General features: G+C 38.2%; 1 protein-coding gene across 1 annotated transcript in view; it reads right to left on the reverse strand.

Annotated features, from left to right (window-relative positions):
• Positions 1-15,556, reverse strand: part of IL23R (interleukin 23 receptor) — a gene marked incomplete at both ends in the record, with an annotated part of 53,224 nt that overhangs the window by 22,915 nt on the left and 14,753 nt on the right. The window contains 2 exons of the mRNA XM_082674277.1: positions 4,975-5,120; positions 9,178-9,338. Of these exons, the coding sequence (XP_082530403.1) occupies positions 4,975-5,120; positions 9,178-9,338 (307 nt within the window). The remainder of the gene's footprint in view (positions 1-4,974; positions 5,121-9,177; positions 9,339-15,556) is intronic.

The following is a 15,556-nucleotide window of genomic DNA, read 5'->3' on the forward strand; positions in this document are numbered from 1 at the left end:
AAAATAGCTGAGGGATAAACTTAAAAATCATTTTTCTGGGACTACAACCTGCTATAAAATATAATGAAAAAGGACCCCCAGACAAGCTGGTTCAGATGGGAGAGAAAAACCAAGGCATTTACGCAGCACCTTAGTGTGTCGTAATAGTGGATCTACTGAAAAAAGTGAAGCACAATTGAAACGTAAACATAAAAAACGTCTAGGGCTTCCCTGGTGGCGCAGTGGTTGAGAGTCCGCCTGCCGATGCAGAGGACACGGGTTCGTGCCCCGGTCCGGGAAGATCCCACATGCCGCGGAGCGGCTGGGCCCGTGAGCCATGGCCGCTGAGCCTGTGCGTCCGGAGCCTGTGCTCCACAATGGGAGAGGCCACAACAGTGAGAGGCCCGCGTACCGCAAAAAAAAAAAAAAAAAAAAGTCTAGAAATGCATTTATTCAGCAACTGGGAGAGAACAGTCACCATGAAAGAGAAAGTTAAAACTATCACGATTAAAACACACACACACAACAAGGTATACACGTCATTTAGAGATTCTAATGTTAAAACCCAGTCTTAACATAAATCTTTACAACTTGCAATGCATTGAAAATGTAAAAATCATAAACATATCTGTTTTGGGATATCACGTTTCCTGAAAGATATCATTCAGAGTTTCCGTAAGCCACATTTCTACCTACGGCCCTTGAAATTTTCTGCTCTTCTAAATATGACTGAAGGCCCCTAGAGGCTACTGGGATCCAGGAGAAATTTTTTTTTTTAACATCTTTATTGGAGTATAATTGCTTTACAATGGTGTGTTAGTTTCTGCTTTATAACAAAGTCAATCAGTTATACATATACATATGTTCCCATATCTCTTCCCTCTTGCATCTCCCTCCCTCCCACCCTCCCTATCCAACCCCTCTAGGTGGTCACAAAGCACCGAGCTGATCTCCTATGCCAGGAGAGTTTTTATTAGTGCCAGAAGTTTGACTTCCATATGCACCCTGCTTCATATGAGCTTCTTTTGGAGGGGAGTTGCTGTTCTCCAATATGTCTCTTGCCATTATGTTTATAGATAAGTCCTCTAAGAAGAGAAGTACCCTGAAGTACAGCCAGAGTTCTAAAATAGAAAGAAGAATTTTATGGAACTGTTACCAGTTGCTTCTACTAAGAGGCCAACCAGGTGCCTGCTTAGGGCCTTGCAAGCTGAAGATGGTACCTTCAAAATGATACTTTCAGAGGCTACAATAGTCATTGAGAGAGCTGGACCTAACTGTGTTCCTATGCAGAGGGTAGGACCTCAAGGGCCAGAAATATAACTTTATTTTTATAGCAGCTGCTTTCTTTTTAGAGCCTCAATTCTGAAGGCGTGAGGCCTAGAAACTTAATCTCCATCATTTTGAGGTACCTCTTTTCTTAGGATTACACCTAAATTTCTGGGAGCATCCTTGGGTGAAGGGGAGAATCTCAACCTATTCAGAGTTCTATAATCCCAACTTCCTCTGACTTCCAACCTGGGGCATGGCCCAGATGAGGGGTCCTGCTCAGTAACCACCCAAGTCTAAACTCTTTTTGTTCTTCCCCCTTACCAACCTCTTCCCCTCACCCATTTCCCCCTCTCTCTGCTCAGGAATCTTTATCTAGTCTTTGGTGTGAGAGGGAAGGGGGATGGGGATTGAGAGAGCCAGTCATGACTAATCACATTTTCTTACAAGTCTTCTGTCCTATACTAGCATTTATACTTTTGAAATGCAAAGGCCAAGGATTTGAACCTTGGCTATCTGCCTGCTGTTCTATTAGCCATTCCAGGAAAAAAGTGAATGCTTGGTTTTGTGCAGCCCATGAGCTAAGAAGAGTTTTTACATTTTTTAAATTGTTGAAAGAAAACCCGAAGAAGACTATTTCAATGATGCATGGAAATGATATAAAATTTGAATTTCAGTGTCCAAAAGTAAAATTTTACTGTAACACAACAATGTCCATTCATTTACATATTGCCTATGGCTACTTTTATGCTACAAATGCAGAGTTGAATAGTTGGGACAGAGATCTTATGGCCTGCAAAGCCTAAATTGTTTACTATTTGGCCCTTGAATAAAAAGTTTGCCAATACCCTGGTCTAGCTTAATCAGAGACTCGAGTCAATGTTAATCCATTCAGTTGAACTTCTAGTCAGGATTTCCCTACTTTACTATCACTGCTGTTGGCACCATTAAAGGCAAATAATAATAATACTAATAGCTAATGTGTCAAAATACTATCTCTGTGAACCAGACATTATAAATATCAATGGAAATACAAAAATGCTTATGGAACAGTCCTGTCTTCCAGGGACTCATAGTTAAAGGATGGGAAAATACACGTGTAAAATGGTAAATACAAACAACATGGTAAATGTTCCTGAGATAAGGTACACAGAAGTGGGCAAGGATGCCAGGGAGGTAGGGAGACAGTCCGTGAAGATAACCAACAAGTAGGTATTCTCCCCATGGTGTCAGCCTTGAAGGTTCACCTGAAGGACTGGCTGATACCTCGTAATTTATATGCAGCTTAGCTAAAAACAGCTGAAAACACCCTCAATGCACTGATTTTGATTTTCAGGTGGGCATCCTTGGCTCGACCACACCTGCTGCATGGCTCTCCTGGAGGTTAAGATGAAGAGGAACAGTAACAGCCAGCATTTACTGAACATTAACTCTATTCCAGGCTCTGGGCTAGCTTCTTCCATCATTTGATCATCCCCCAAACCATATGAGGTAGGTGCTTATCTTATCCCTCTTTTAGGTGTGGTAATAATGAGGCCCAGAGAAGCTAGGGAACTTGCCCAAGGCTGCACAACCAGAAAGTGGTAGAGCCAGGCTTTGAACTCCAGAGCCTATGTGCTTAGCCACAAGGCTTTGTGCATAGCTGTCTGCCACTTTGAAGTGAAGAGCTTCCTTCCATCAGTTATCTGATGCAGGCAGAGCTGAGGTGGAAGAACAAATCGGTAGTCCTTTGTGTCTGCCCACTTTTCATGACTCTCGCTTCCTGTCTCCTTACAAGGAGGTAAAGACAACATTTTATGCATGATCCAGATGAAACTGATGGGTAACAAATGTAAAAAACAAAGCATCATTCTGGCTGTTACCAACTGGACTTAGGTCATCTGTGTGAGTAATTACATTTGGAGGAATCATGGTAAAAGGGATAGGATACACATATTGAATTGAAACTGGTTCCTTCATTTTCCCAACATTTTTGGGGTGCCCAAAGTGATGTACGGTCTGTAAGAGGCATTAAGTTACTAACTCTGTAAGCTTGGAGAACCTGGCTTAAGCTCTTTTCAAGCCCTGTGTCCTCATTTCGATGATGGAGCTGATACTACCTATCATAAAAGATTGTGATGAAGATGAAACGAGGTAGCAAATATTCTTTCAGCTCCTCCATTTGCCTGCTTCTGATAAAGAGAAGGTTTTGAAAAGGGAACTCGGATTTACCTCTGAGTTACCAAGTCTCACAGTGGCATATGTAGCACCACCAAGGGGAGCAGAGAACAAGAATTTCAACAAGAAAACAGTTGGTTTCTGAAAATCTATTCAGGGATACTGATACTGTAACTCCTTTCTATTTTCTAAACATTCTTATAGCTTATTATGCCAAATAAAGAAATTTCGTCTTCTCAGTATCATCCTATGACCCTGACACTACCCAGGTGTCTTATTAGAGTAAAGCCTCATCCACTCAGAATCTAGGATGAGAGTTTCATTTGGGTTGTTTTCAAATTTACCTAAATTCCACATATGCAAAAGATTGGCTGTGCAGTTTTTAATTTTGCTCGTCCTAGGCTTCAAGCATGGGGTTGCTGTGCACACAAATGCCGCAGTTATTTAGTCAACGAAGTCCAGCAGGCTCTTCATTTGGTTACTGACCAAATGTTGCAGAACATGGACTTGCATCCAAGTGTAATCTAAACAACTAAAAGATCGCATTTCTCATGTACATTAACAAGGGTAAATAAACAACTTGGCATCCGGGATTTCTTTTTAAAGAGCAGTCTTTAGAGTATGTCATGAAATCAGTATAATTTTACCCTCATTTTCTTGACACTCTTTAAACATATTGTTCTACAGCAAAGCCAATATCGTTCATGTTCAGAATGATGAAAACTTTGGAGCCATGCTAATCACCAGAGAATATATACATATCATTTCACTTAACTCTCTGAAAACTGGTAAATTCATACATGACACATAACTATTAATTAAGCAAAGCCATAAACTCCATTCCTTAATTATTTTGACTAAATGCCAGTTTATTGTACTTAAAAATAATAAAATGGCATTTGTTTTCAAATACACTAAAATTGGTACTTTTTCTTCAGCCAGGCTAGTGTTACCCTGTAGTTCAAATTAGTGAGTTTTTATTATAATGTTCACAGGTGCTGTCATGTGATGCGATTTTATTAATGAACCTTGTACCTATGCCTCTCCTAAGACGCTTACTAACTTACCATTGGTATTTAAGGATGATTAGTTTGCCTAGACATTCACTTTTTACCTTATGCTCATCTAAGACTAATATAGTAACAAATTTTACATTTTGGATTGCACATTTTTCATTTAAAAAGAGACACCCATAAATCTGAAGTTCTTTGAACAGATTTTATTTCCCTGGGTGGCTGTTAAATTTCAGCATAGAATACTTACATTTTATATTCATAATCACTGATATAAATTTCACCCTAAGAGACAGTGAATTACAAGGAGCTAAAGAGATGAATCCGTCCTAGTTGGACATTTGTCTATTTAGCAGTTTACAAAAGGCAAGAGACCTTTTCAGGAAACACCTCTCTATTTGGAAGCATCATTATTAAAAGTAGAGTGGTTTGAATATTACATGAACAATCAGATAAAAACATGTAAAATAGATCATTATACATCCACTGTGGTCACTGACTATTGGCTGGCTTTTCTTTCACTCACTTACATGCAAAAGAATAGTGAAAGTTAGCTTACGTTCCAAGTTTGGTTTGTTGTAGCCTTGTATCTCATTTCACAGGAAACCTTTTCAATTGATGTTTGACTATTCCAGTGGATTATGGTTTTGGGCACTGTAGTATTTATATCCTCAGCCCTGGAAATAATGGATGCAGAAGGTATCACTAAAGAAAAACAAAAACAGAAATCCAGCAGCTTAAAACTTGCCTAGGGAGAAATCAGTATTTTTTCATCAATATTTAGAATGTTAAAACTCAAAGTACCAAAAAAAAAAAAAAATCTCATGATCTAATTAACATGAAATTTTTCTTGTTTTCTAATCTATTATGTAGGAGAAAACTGCTGTTCTTAAGTAAAATTCTGTTCCACCCATTCTCCATTTCTGTTAAATGGAGCTCTGTCTTGTCCTTTCCCACCTCATACTCCCCTGTATTCCGAACTAATGAAATTCTGAAGCCTGGCCTATTAACAAAAGAATGTAAAAAGGAGGTAAGAAGATATCTCTTCTTTCCCGCATCTGTTTAGGGAGAAATGATGTTTTGCATCCTAAATTTAGTTCAGAGAATCTAATTTGGTAAGATGTAAAATTAAGATCGTTCACAATAATATTTTTATTCTCTTGTGTCATAGGGAAACTTGTATGAATATTTATATTTATTGCTAACTTTTGTTATCTATTAAAATAAATCTGTACTTGAAAGTATGATTTGAACAAGGAGTCTCACAAGACTCTTAGACTTTACAAATTATTGCTGTGTTCTGTGATTATGATTTTCAAAAGAAAACTGACATTCTGATTGGTTATCTTACTAGTTATTTTTTGTAGTAGGTGTAATGGTGTAACTGGAAGCTCTGTATTTCTAAACTGTGTAAATTCTTGTAAATTTGTTCTGTCTGAACAGAATAAAATCATGGGCATTTCCCATTTCTCCTATATGCATAGTAGAACAGTGAAAACCTATAACTTTGTTAGATGTATTACTTAACAAAGAACTCAAGAACCTGTATGTGTGTTTTTAGAGGCCATTATTACAGCTTAATATTCTCTATGACTTAGTTTCCTTTTTGTTTATTCTAAGTTTATAAAGTATTCTTTGGGAAATTTGTTTTATTTTCAGTGAATAATATTATCTAAAATTATGTGCACAGATATATGATTTGTAGAAAAATATAAAAATTAAAGATTTGCTTTCTAGTAGCACTGACCTAAAATAAAATCCGTGGGCTAAACCCAGTATAGAACATAAGTAGTAGTAGCAGGATTAATCTAATTAAAGAGTTTACCATACTGAAGTTTTATCATCTGAATTCCATAGGTGGTTTCCTTTTGCTAGTTTAAGCTTCTTGTAATGAGAATCAGAATTCAGAGATTTCTAGTCAGGGAAGTGGATCTCCAGGGCTCTGAAACCACTTGGGACCATTTAAGCACCCTCAAGGCTACAAATTACCTACCCCCTCCTGTCTCCCACCTCTGAGTGTGACCTGCCACAGACGTAACAGCACAAGCATTCCGAGACCCTTTTGCAGAAAGAGATATTCTGGGGAGGAAGCAAAAGTCTGCTTAGTCTTATGAGAAACGTAAGTTGAGTTTAAGATAGAGTCTTAGCACAGAGCAGATCGGTGCAATAGAGATCTGACGGTTTAGGTTTGAATGAGCTTATATTTTTCAAATAAAAACATGTTATGTAATATGTACTTGAACAATTAGTTTGTTACAGAAGACTCAGAATGTTGAATTTTTGCTCTCATTGCTTTGGTTTCATACATTCCCATTAGATCTTACATTTTTTAAAAAAACCGTCAATTCCATCGTAGATGCCATATCTTTAGTTTCCACTTATATTGAAATAAAGAACCATATTGTAGTTCTTTGGTGTCTTTCTAACAGCATGTATTTACTTATAATTATTCAGTGGGGAGAACTAATGTTCAAGATGGCAGCCGGAAGGCACTGCATTTTCCATATTGAAACTTATTTCTCTATAAGAGAAGTTTAAGCATTCCTCTCACATGTCATTTTGGCAGTGTTACTGCACTCTTAATTCAGCCCTGCCTTTCAGCATATCTTCCTAACTTAATTAAAGACCAATCCCATAGCCGTTATGTGGAAATTGCTCCCAGGAGAGTTCCCTGTCTTCAGTTTCATAGAACAGTTCATATATCTAACTTGCAATGTCTCATTCTTAAAGGGCCACAAATGAATATAGTTCATCCGTTAATAACCTAGGGGCTCTGTTGGGAGTAGCCTCCTACACTGTCAACCTGTGCTTTTCAACCTGAGTTTCTAAGAGTGCATTTTGGGATACTGAGAAAGGAGGAAGAGAAGGAGGTGGAGTAACTCTAAACAAGAGGCTCCCTGGTTCAGTGTGAAAAGCAGATTTGGAGGTGACAGCCAGATGAGATTTTCCCTTTATGGGAGATGGGGTGCTGGTTAACTACAGCAAGTCGGCAAGTCTGAGATGACATCTGGCTCTCCTCCTTCCTAGCTATGTGCTTTGAGCAAATTATTTTATCTCTTTCTTCGTCTGTAAAATGGGCACAGTGGTACCATGCATGATTGTTTTCAGAATTAAATGTGATTTGCATGTTAATTGTCTGGAACACTATAGGTGTTCAATAAATGGATGCAATGACACTAAGATCATAATAAGATAACAATGGTAATAATAGCAGTAAGACTAATAGTAATAATCTAGTTCCTAAAAATGATACTGCCAAAATGATACTGAACACAATAGCCTTTAAACATCATTAATCCATTGAGGGGAACCTGTTTTAAGATAAGGACATGTTATGGCTATATCCTACCTCAAAATGTAAACTTACAAAAATGTGGAGAACTATAAGTCCAAGAATATACAGTACAATGGAGTTACTATTCACCACCATAGTCAGCAGTGTTTGTTTTCAAAGCCAATATTCATAGCATAAGGACAGATTTTTAGACCAATCTTATTAGTTGAGATAGTTCAGTTTAGTTGAGACGTTGAGATATTAGTTCCAATAAAAGACCCCAGTAGTCCCCAAAGGATACCCGTGTTGTGCCCCAAGAGGTGCCACATCCCCTAGAACATTAATCAGCAGGAAAGTTGTCAGACACATTGCAGTGTGCTTTAAATAAAGACTGAGGATAGGAGTTGAGGATACTAGAACTAGAGGCTTCCTAGCTCTGCAAACTCAACTTCTAATGCCACCTAGCCTTGGTTTCCTCATGTGTAAATTATAATCTCTTCTACAGAATAGGACTGTTGTGAGGGTTAAATAAGATAATGTATGTAAAAGCAGTTAACACTGAAGAAAGTGTGCCATAAATGTTAGCTACTGAAATCATCTTTAATAACAAAAACAGGAATAATTGGCACTAGAATCTCCAGAGAGAAGGTGATTCACACTTGGTGCTCTTTGGCTGTACTCTGGCTTTAGGACTACGATATAGTTGTAAAAGGCTCAAGGGCAATCACTTTTTGGAAGTTATCTTAAGGAAAAAAACAACTACTATGCAAAAATTCAGCCAAAAGTTTGTCCATGGCAGTTCAGTTTATGATGGTGAAAAATTGAGAACAATAATAAAGGACTAATTAAAGATATTAATTAAAAAAAGATTATAGATTAAATTAATAGAAATATATATTCTATATTGTTATTTTTTTAAAGGCAAGTTCTAAAATACCTGAAGCAAAAAATGTTAACTTTTGTTGAATCTGGCTGGTGTACATAGAGATGTCTACATAATTCTCCACAATTTTCTGTTTTTTGTAGAACTTTTCAAACAAAAACATAACTTCCAAAATAGCATATACAGTAGAATGCTTTAGTATGCTGTACTTCTCACAACATAAGACTCATCACACTTTATTATAATCCTTATTTCTTTCCCTCTTCCCTGGTAGATTGCAAGATATTTAGGACAGGAAGTATCTTCCTTGTCTATCTCATTCTCCCTAGCCCTTAGAACGATGGTTAAACATAAGAAGTTCTCAGTAAATATTGTGAAAAGACATACCCCATGTAGAAATAAGACTGGAAGAATATACAACACAATGGCAGCCTTACTTATCTTTGGCTTGTCTCAGGCAGTGACTTATGGGTAATTCTTGTTGTCTGTATCATGATCTTCAGGAACTTTAGGGAAACTCTTTTCAAATCTCAACTTCATTTGATTAGGTCAGAACAAATTAGTTGTTTATTCGTAAAGCCATTACAGAATTTCTTTTTCTTTACCTATATCGTCCAGGTGAATTTGCACTTGTTTTGACTTCTCCGTGCCCAGTACATTTGAAGCTTGGACCCAAACCAAATACTTCTTGCCCCCTTGCAATGAATCAGTGGAGATGTTAACATAACTTGAAGTGAGATACTCTTGCTCTTCTTCTGTCTCTAAACTTAAAAAAAAGATTATGATCACCAGTTATGTTGGTTTGAATTAATTATTCCTCAATTTTTTTGATGCTATCTTTTTAGCTAGCTTTCAGAAGGCAACCTTTTACTTAAAAATGAATCAGAATTGGTTTCACTTTTAGAATTTTTTAAAACAAAGTCAAGACCATCCAGGGCCACAGTATGACTTTCATGGGCCCTAAGCACTTTTGCCTTCATAGACCCCTTCTCCCATTAACATAAAAAAGTTTATATATGTGTAGGTATGTTTATGTTTATATATATATATATATATATATACACACACACACATACACACACACATATTCATATAGATTATGTTTCACAACTGCTGATATAAAAGCAACTATATTAATATCACATATTAAACCATTTTCTTTGACCTAATGGTTCATTTTTTTCCTGTGATTTTAAATGCAATTAAACATCCTGTAGACTCCTGAAAGTATGGCTAGCCCTGGGTACTATGCCTACTGTACCTCTTTGGGAAGGGCAGCTGTGGACATGGCTTGAAGTAAATGAGCTCCCTCTGAGAAGGAGCATTGCACAGGGGTTCCATGCAAGGGCTTTGTAATAAGGAGTGCTAACTTCATGGTAAATAAGTATTCAAATGTGAAAATAAGAGAATGGCAACTATGTGTAAGTAGTAAGTAGGGCATCTTTGAATATTTTCCAGTTAGAGAAAACCACATACATGTTGTTAATTGGTTTGTGGCTAATTCTTTTATCACACGTATTGAGACCACAAGTCAAAATGGAAATGTATTCTCAAACCGACATTAACCATAGCTACTAGGCAATTTAATTCTTCTTTTAAAGTCTACCCCTCATATCAGCACCTAGACCACAAAGCACTATTTTAGATGAAGAATCTAATTGTAATGACTGACTATGTACTTTAGGACAATTTTTGCATACAACTGTATGTTACAAAGTTTTTTTTTGTTTGTTTCTTTTTTTTTTTTTTTTTGCGGTCCGCGGGCCTCTCACTGTTGTGGCCTCTCCCGTTGCGGAGCACAGCTCTAGATGCACAGGCTCAGCAGCCATGGCTCACGGGCCCAGCCTCTCCGCAGAACGTGGGATCCTCTCGGACCGGGGCACGAACCCGTGTCCCCTGCATCGGCAGGAGGACTCTCAACCACTGCGCCACCAGGGAAGCCCTGTTACAAAGTTTTTTAAATTTCTTACTTCTATTTCTTTTTTTCTTGTGCTAACTAATACATAACAGATTATTTGTTGAAGGAGTCAGCATGATTTATATTTTTCTGAAGTTTCCATTGCACCTAATCCTAGTTGTGGTTAATAGATTTTTAATAAACACTGCTGATTTGTGGTGATAATGGTGAACAGTACTTTTTAATTTAATCATTCATTCAAAAAATATTTATTTAACACCCACTATGTTCCAAGCACTACTTTAGTCACTGGGGCTACCACAGTGAACAAAACAGGTAAAGTCCCAACCTTTGTGGAGCACACATTCTGGTGGAAACAAATGCATATATAATATGTCTTGTGGTGATAAACATTCAGAAGAGAAAAGAAGGAGGTTAGGAAATGCTAGGAGTAGATGTGGGTTTTTTTTTTTTTTTTTTTTTTTTTTTTTTAAGGGAGATTGGGAAGATCTGAGCATCTGAGAAGGTAACACTAGAGCAGTAAAGAATCAGGTCTTGTGGCTCTTTGGAGCATTCTAGGTGATATGCAAAGGCCCTGAGGCAGGACCTTGCCTGTCCTGTTCAAGAACAGTAAGGAGGTCATTGAGGCTTGGTAGACTGAGGGATGGAAAGGGATGAGATGATATCAGAGAGTCCTAGAGGAGTGGGAGATTTAGAAGACATTGTAAGGTCACATAAGGCCATGGAAGGATGCTGCCTTTGATCTCTGAGTGAAATGGGAGATTTTGAGCAGAGGAGTGACATCTGATGTGCATGTGAAAAGGATTACTCTGACTACTTGTGAACTGTAGCAGGGCAAAGGTGAAGGGCACCAGTTTACTAATGCAGGTGAGAGATGATATGGCTTGGACCAGGCAGTGAGAAGTCAGTTTTTTAAAGACAGATCCAGTAGGTTTTGCTGATCAGTTGAATGGGGGGGCGTGTTAGAGAGGAATCCAGGAGGACTCCAATGATTTTAACCTGAATACTGCAAAGGATGGTGTTACCACTTACTGAGATAGGGAATGTGAGTCTGGGGAAAGGAAACTGGGTATTTGGTTTTGAAAGTGTTAGCTTGAAAATACATTTTGGACATCCAAGAGGAAATACTGAGTAAGATGTTAGATAAATGATGGCTGCATTGCAGGAGAGATATCTGGACTGGAGATATAGATTAGGGAGTTTTACACCATAAATTTGGGTGAGATCTTTTAGGTAATGAATGTAGATAGAGATAATAAGAGGTCCTAGGATAGAGCTCTGGGTCACCATTACTTAACTGGAATAAAGGGGAACTGGCAAAAGAGACTGAGAAAAAGCATCCAGGAAGGTAGGAGGAGAACCAAAAGGGAGTGCTGTCCTGGAAGCCAAAAGAAGGAAGTAAAAAGCTAAGTTAAATGTTCCTGATGGTAAATCCTCCTGATAAGGAGGGTGGGGACTGAGAATAAACCATTGCATCTGGCAATGGGGAAGTCATTAGTGACACTGCTAAGACCTGGAGGTGAAGGGCAAAAACTTGACTAGATTAAAGAGACGATGAAAAGAGAGGAAGTAGAGGCAGAAAGTACAAACAACTCTTTTGAGGAGTTTGCCATAGAAGGAGCAGAGAAATAGATTAGTGGAAGGCAAGGACCAAGGGAGGGTTGTATTTTCAAGAGAGCAGATGCTACAGCATCTTTGAAAGCTGATGAGGAGATCCAGTAAAGATAGAAAAGGTGATGATACAGAGAAAAGGAGTATTGTTGGAGCGATGTCCTCTAGTAGGCAGGCAGGGTAAGATCTAGTACACAGTGGAGAGCTGGCATCAGGGCAATGGTAGTTCATCCACAGTACTAGAAGGGAAGACCAAGTATGTGGATACAGATGTCAGTGTGTCAGCAGATGAGGGAGGCTGTGGTATTTCTCATTACTCCTATTTTCTCAGTGAAATAGAAAGCAGGTCATCAATAGAGTGAGGAAGAGGAGAAGATGTTAGAGACCAGAGATGAAAGAAAGAGTAATGAAATAATTACCCGGTTAGTGGGGGAGTGACTTGACCAGTGAAGTGTAGTAGGACTACTGGGTGGCTACCTGGGTCCAGGTGAGGTGAGTGGTCATGAATATAAAGTAATATCAGTCAGTAAGTTTGTGTTTGTCCCCAGCCACAATTAGCTCTCCAAGCACTGGTGCAGAATCGGTGAGGAGATGGATTTTAACATATGAACTGGTTATTGAACTCAGTAGAAATATAACATCACAGCCTCAAATATATTTGGAATTATATCTAAGAACTCTGGTTATAATGAATATGCATATGGAGAGGAAGATGTGGCAAAAACAAGCAGGCCTTATGAACTGGAAAAGTAGGCAGTTGTTTTTAGGGGTCTCATTAAAACTAAAAGACCCTGGGCTTCCCTGGTGGCGCAGTGGTTAAGAATCTGCCTGCCAATGCAGGGAACACGGGTTCAAGCCCTGGTCTGGGAAGATCCCACATGTCACGGAGCAACTAGGACTGTGAGCCACAACTACTGAGCCTGCGCGTCTGGAGCCTGTGCTCCGGAACGGGAGAGGCCGCGACCGTAAGAGGCCCGCGCACCACAATGAAGAGTGGCCCCCGCTCGCCACAGCTGGAGAAAGCCCTCGCACAGAAACGAAGACCCAACACAGCCAAAAGATAAATAAATAAATAAAAAGTGGAAGTGTAGCAGTTACATAATAAGAATAATACAATATCTAAAACAAAAAACAAAAAATTAAAAGACCCTATTGGTCTTTCATAGTACTTGAAAATTCTACCATTGGTGCTGTTCTAAACAGTTTATAAACTTGTCATGTACTGACATGTTGCGTATTTTAAAAATTTTTCTAGCATTTAACATAGTTCCAAGAAGACATGAAATACTAAATAAATATTTGTTAAATTGACTTGAATAAAATAGAATGAAGGGCCATCATGCACTTATTTTCATTTAACAAGTTATTTATTTTCATTCAACAAGGTACTGTGCCAGACATTGCAAGAGTATCCAAGGTAAAGAAAGAACGTATTTACATGAAGCTGTTGAGCGTAATGGGACAACAGTAAGTAGATATTTATTAGCAGAGATTCATTTTTTTTTTTCTATCACCACCCACTGGTACATAGCAAAATACAGAGGGGTTGAGGAGTGTATGTGAATGGACATGCAGCTCTGCTGGTGGGGTCACCACAAAGGTTCTGGGGAGAAAGAAGACTCTTGAAGCAACACAGACACAATTCCTCTACTTTACAACTTCAATCCAACACCAGACGGAGGCCCTGATGGCCCCTATGCTGCCATAGAGGGAATGCCATCTTTCTGCCACTGTGGAAACAAGTGGGTGGGCTGAGGTGAAATGCCTCTCTCTATATGTGATTTTACTGGAAAACAGAACCACATGAGTTGGAAGTGAAACCTTGCAAATGCTGATCTCTACCTATCTGCCCAAGTGGAAAATACCCTGAGAACCCAGGATCTAGAAAAGGCTTTTTAAATCTGATACCACTTCAACCACAAAATTCATTATAACTCACCTTTTTCCTAGGGGGAAAGGCCTTCTTAACCATAAGTTAGAAAAATGGATTGCTCTAATTTTTCTCAACTCGTGGGTGCATTTTTAATTAATTGTAAGACAAACAGATGTTTATTTTCTTTTCCAGTTTGTGCTTATAGGAGCTCATTCTTTGAATTTGCTAGAGGAGAACATTTGTTTTTATGGTAACCCTTCACATCTTTTATGATAACCTATGATGAAGTTTTTAAAAAAATGATAAAATTCCATTAATCTGGACTCAATCAGGTCAGAATTTGGGTTAGGTTTGCCTGAGTTTGGCTATAATTTGCTCTTGGTTTCAGAAAAGACAGTAAGAAAAGTTTTTTTAATATATAGGACCTTGTAGTATTATTAGTTAACTAGATTGTGAAGGGAGGATGCAGGAAATGTTTATTTCTAGTTATCAGAGTAATCACTCAACGAGTGTTTATTGAGCACTTACTATGCGCCAGGCCTCATCCTGGGCTCAAGCAATATAGCAATGAACAAAACAAACAAAAATTCTTGCCCACATTGGGTTTACATTTCTAGTTGGAATAAATGAGTGACTTTACTACTGACATATGTACAACAGTTAGAAAATTAGTCTTATTAGAGCACATTTAACAATCTTTCTAGATAGTCATCTGTCCAAAATTACTGTTACTTGAAAATAATGTAAATAAAGTTATTGTTTATAATATCCTGTAAGTGATCATTTTTTATGGCTTTACATTAATCTTGTCTCCCAAATCAGTCAGGTTTTGATTTTGGAACAAATCAAACAAGTCTAGAGAGCCAGCCTTAGTTTCACCCTAATGTTCTAATATTCTAACATCACCTTTTTGTCAGTTTCTAAGCATTTCCTATCTGTGAGCCTTTTCTTATAATTTGCTTTCGTGTAAGTTTTATAACACTCAGTATGGTATTACTTATACTCATTTCTCAGGAGGCTGAGGCTTAGCAAAGCTAAACAAATTTACCAAGATCCCTCAGCTAGCAATTGTGGCAGATACTATTAGATGACAGTACTGAACTCCACCCATAACACCCCTCTCTGAGGTTGCCATCCTGACAGAGTAGACATGTAACTCAACTCTGGCCAATGAGATGCAAGTGGAATTCCATGGGAGAATATCCTTTTCCCTTCACCTCTTTCCTTCCTGAAACTTGGATGAGAAGCCTGGATGTGTAGCATCTGAGGATTAAGGCCAACGCACTAAAGGCTGCAGAGGAGAAAAGTGGCAAGAGCCTGGTTCCTTGGGGTATCGTTGAATTAACATGCTAGCTCCGTACTACCTACCACTATGGCCTTGTCTGTTTAAGTCACTGCACTTGGGTTTTCAGATATTTGTACCACAAAAGACATCTAAATGATAAGCCTCAGAACTGGAATTCAAACATAAAATTCTAAAGCCTGTACTCTTTCCAACGGATATTTCTGACAGTTTGCTCTTTAATAAATCTATTCTTAAGACTTCCAAAGTGACTTTTTGGGTACTGAGAACAATTTCAGT

This window comes from Grampus griseus, assembly GCF_964374135.1.
Source record: "Grampus griseus genome assembly, chromosome: 1".
In the NCBI taxonomy this organism is placed as follows: domain Eukaryota; kingdom Metazoa; phylum Chordata; class Mammalia; order Artiodactyla; family Delphinidae; genus Grampus; species Grampus griseus.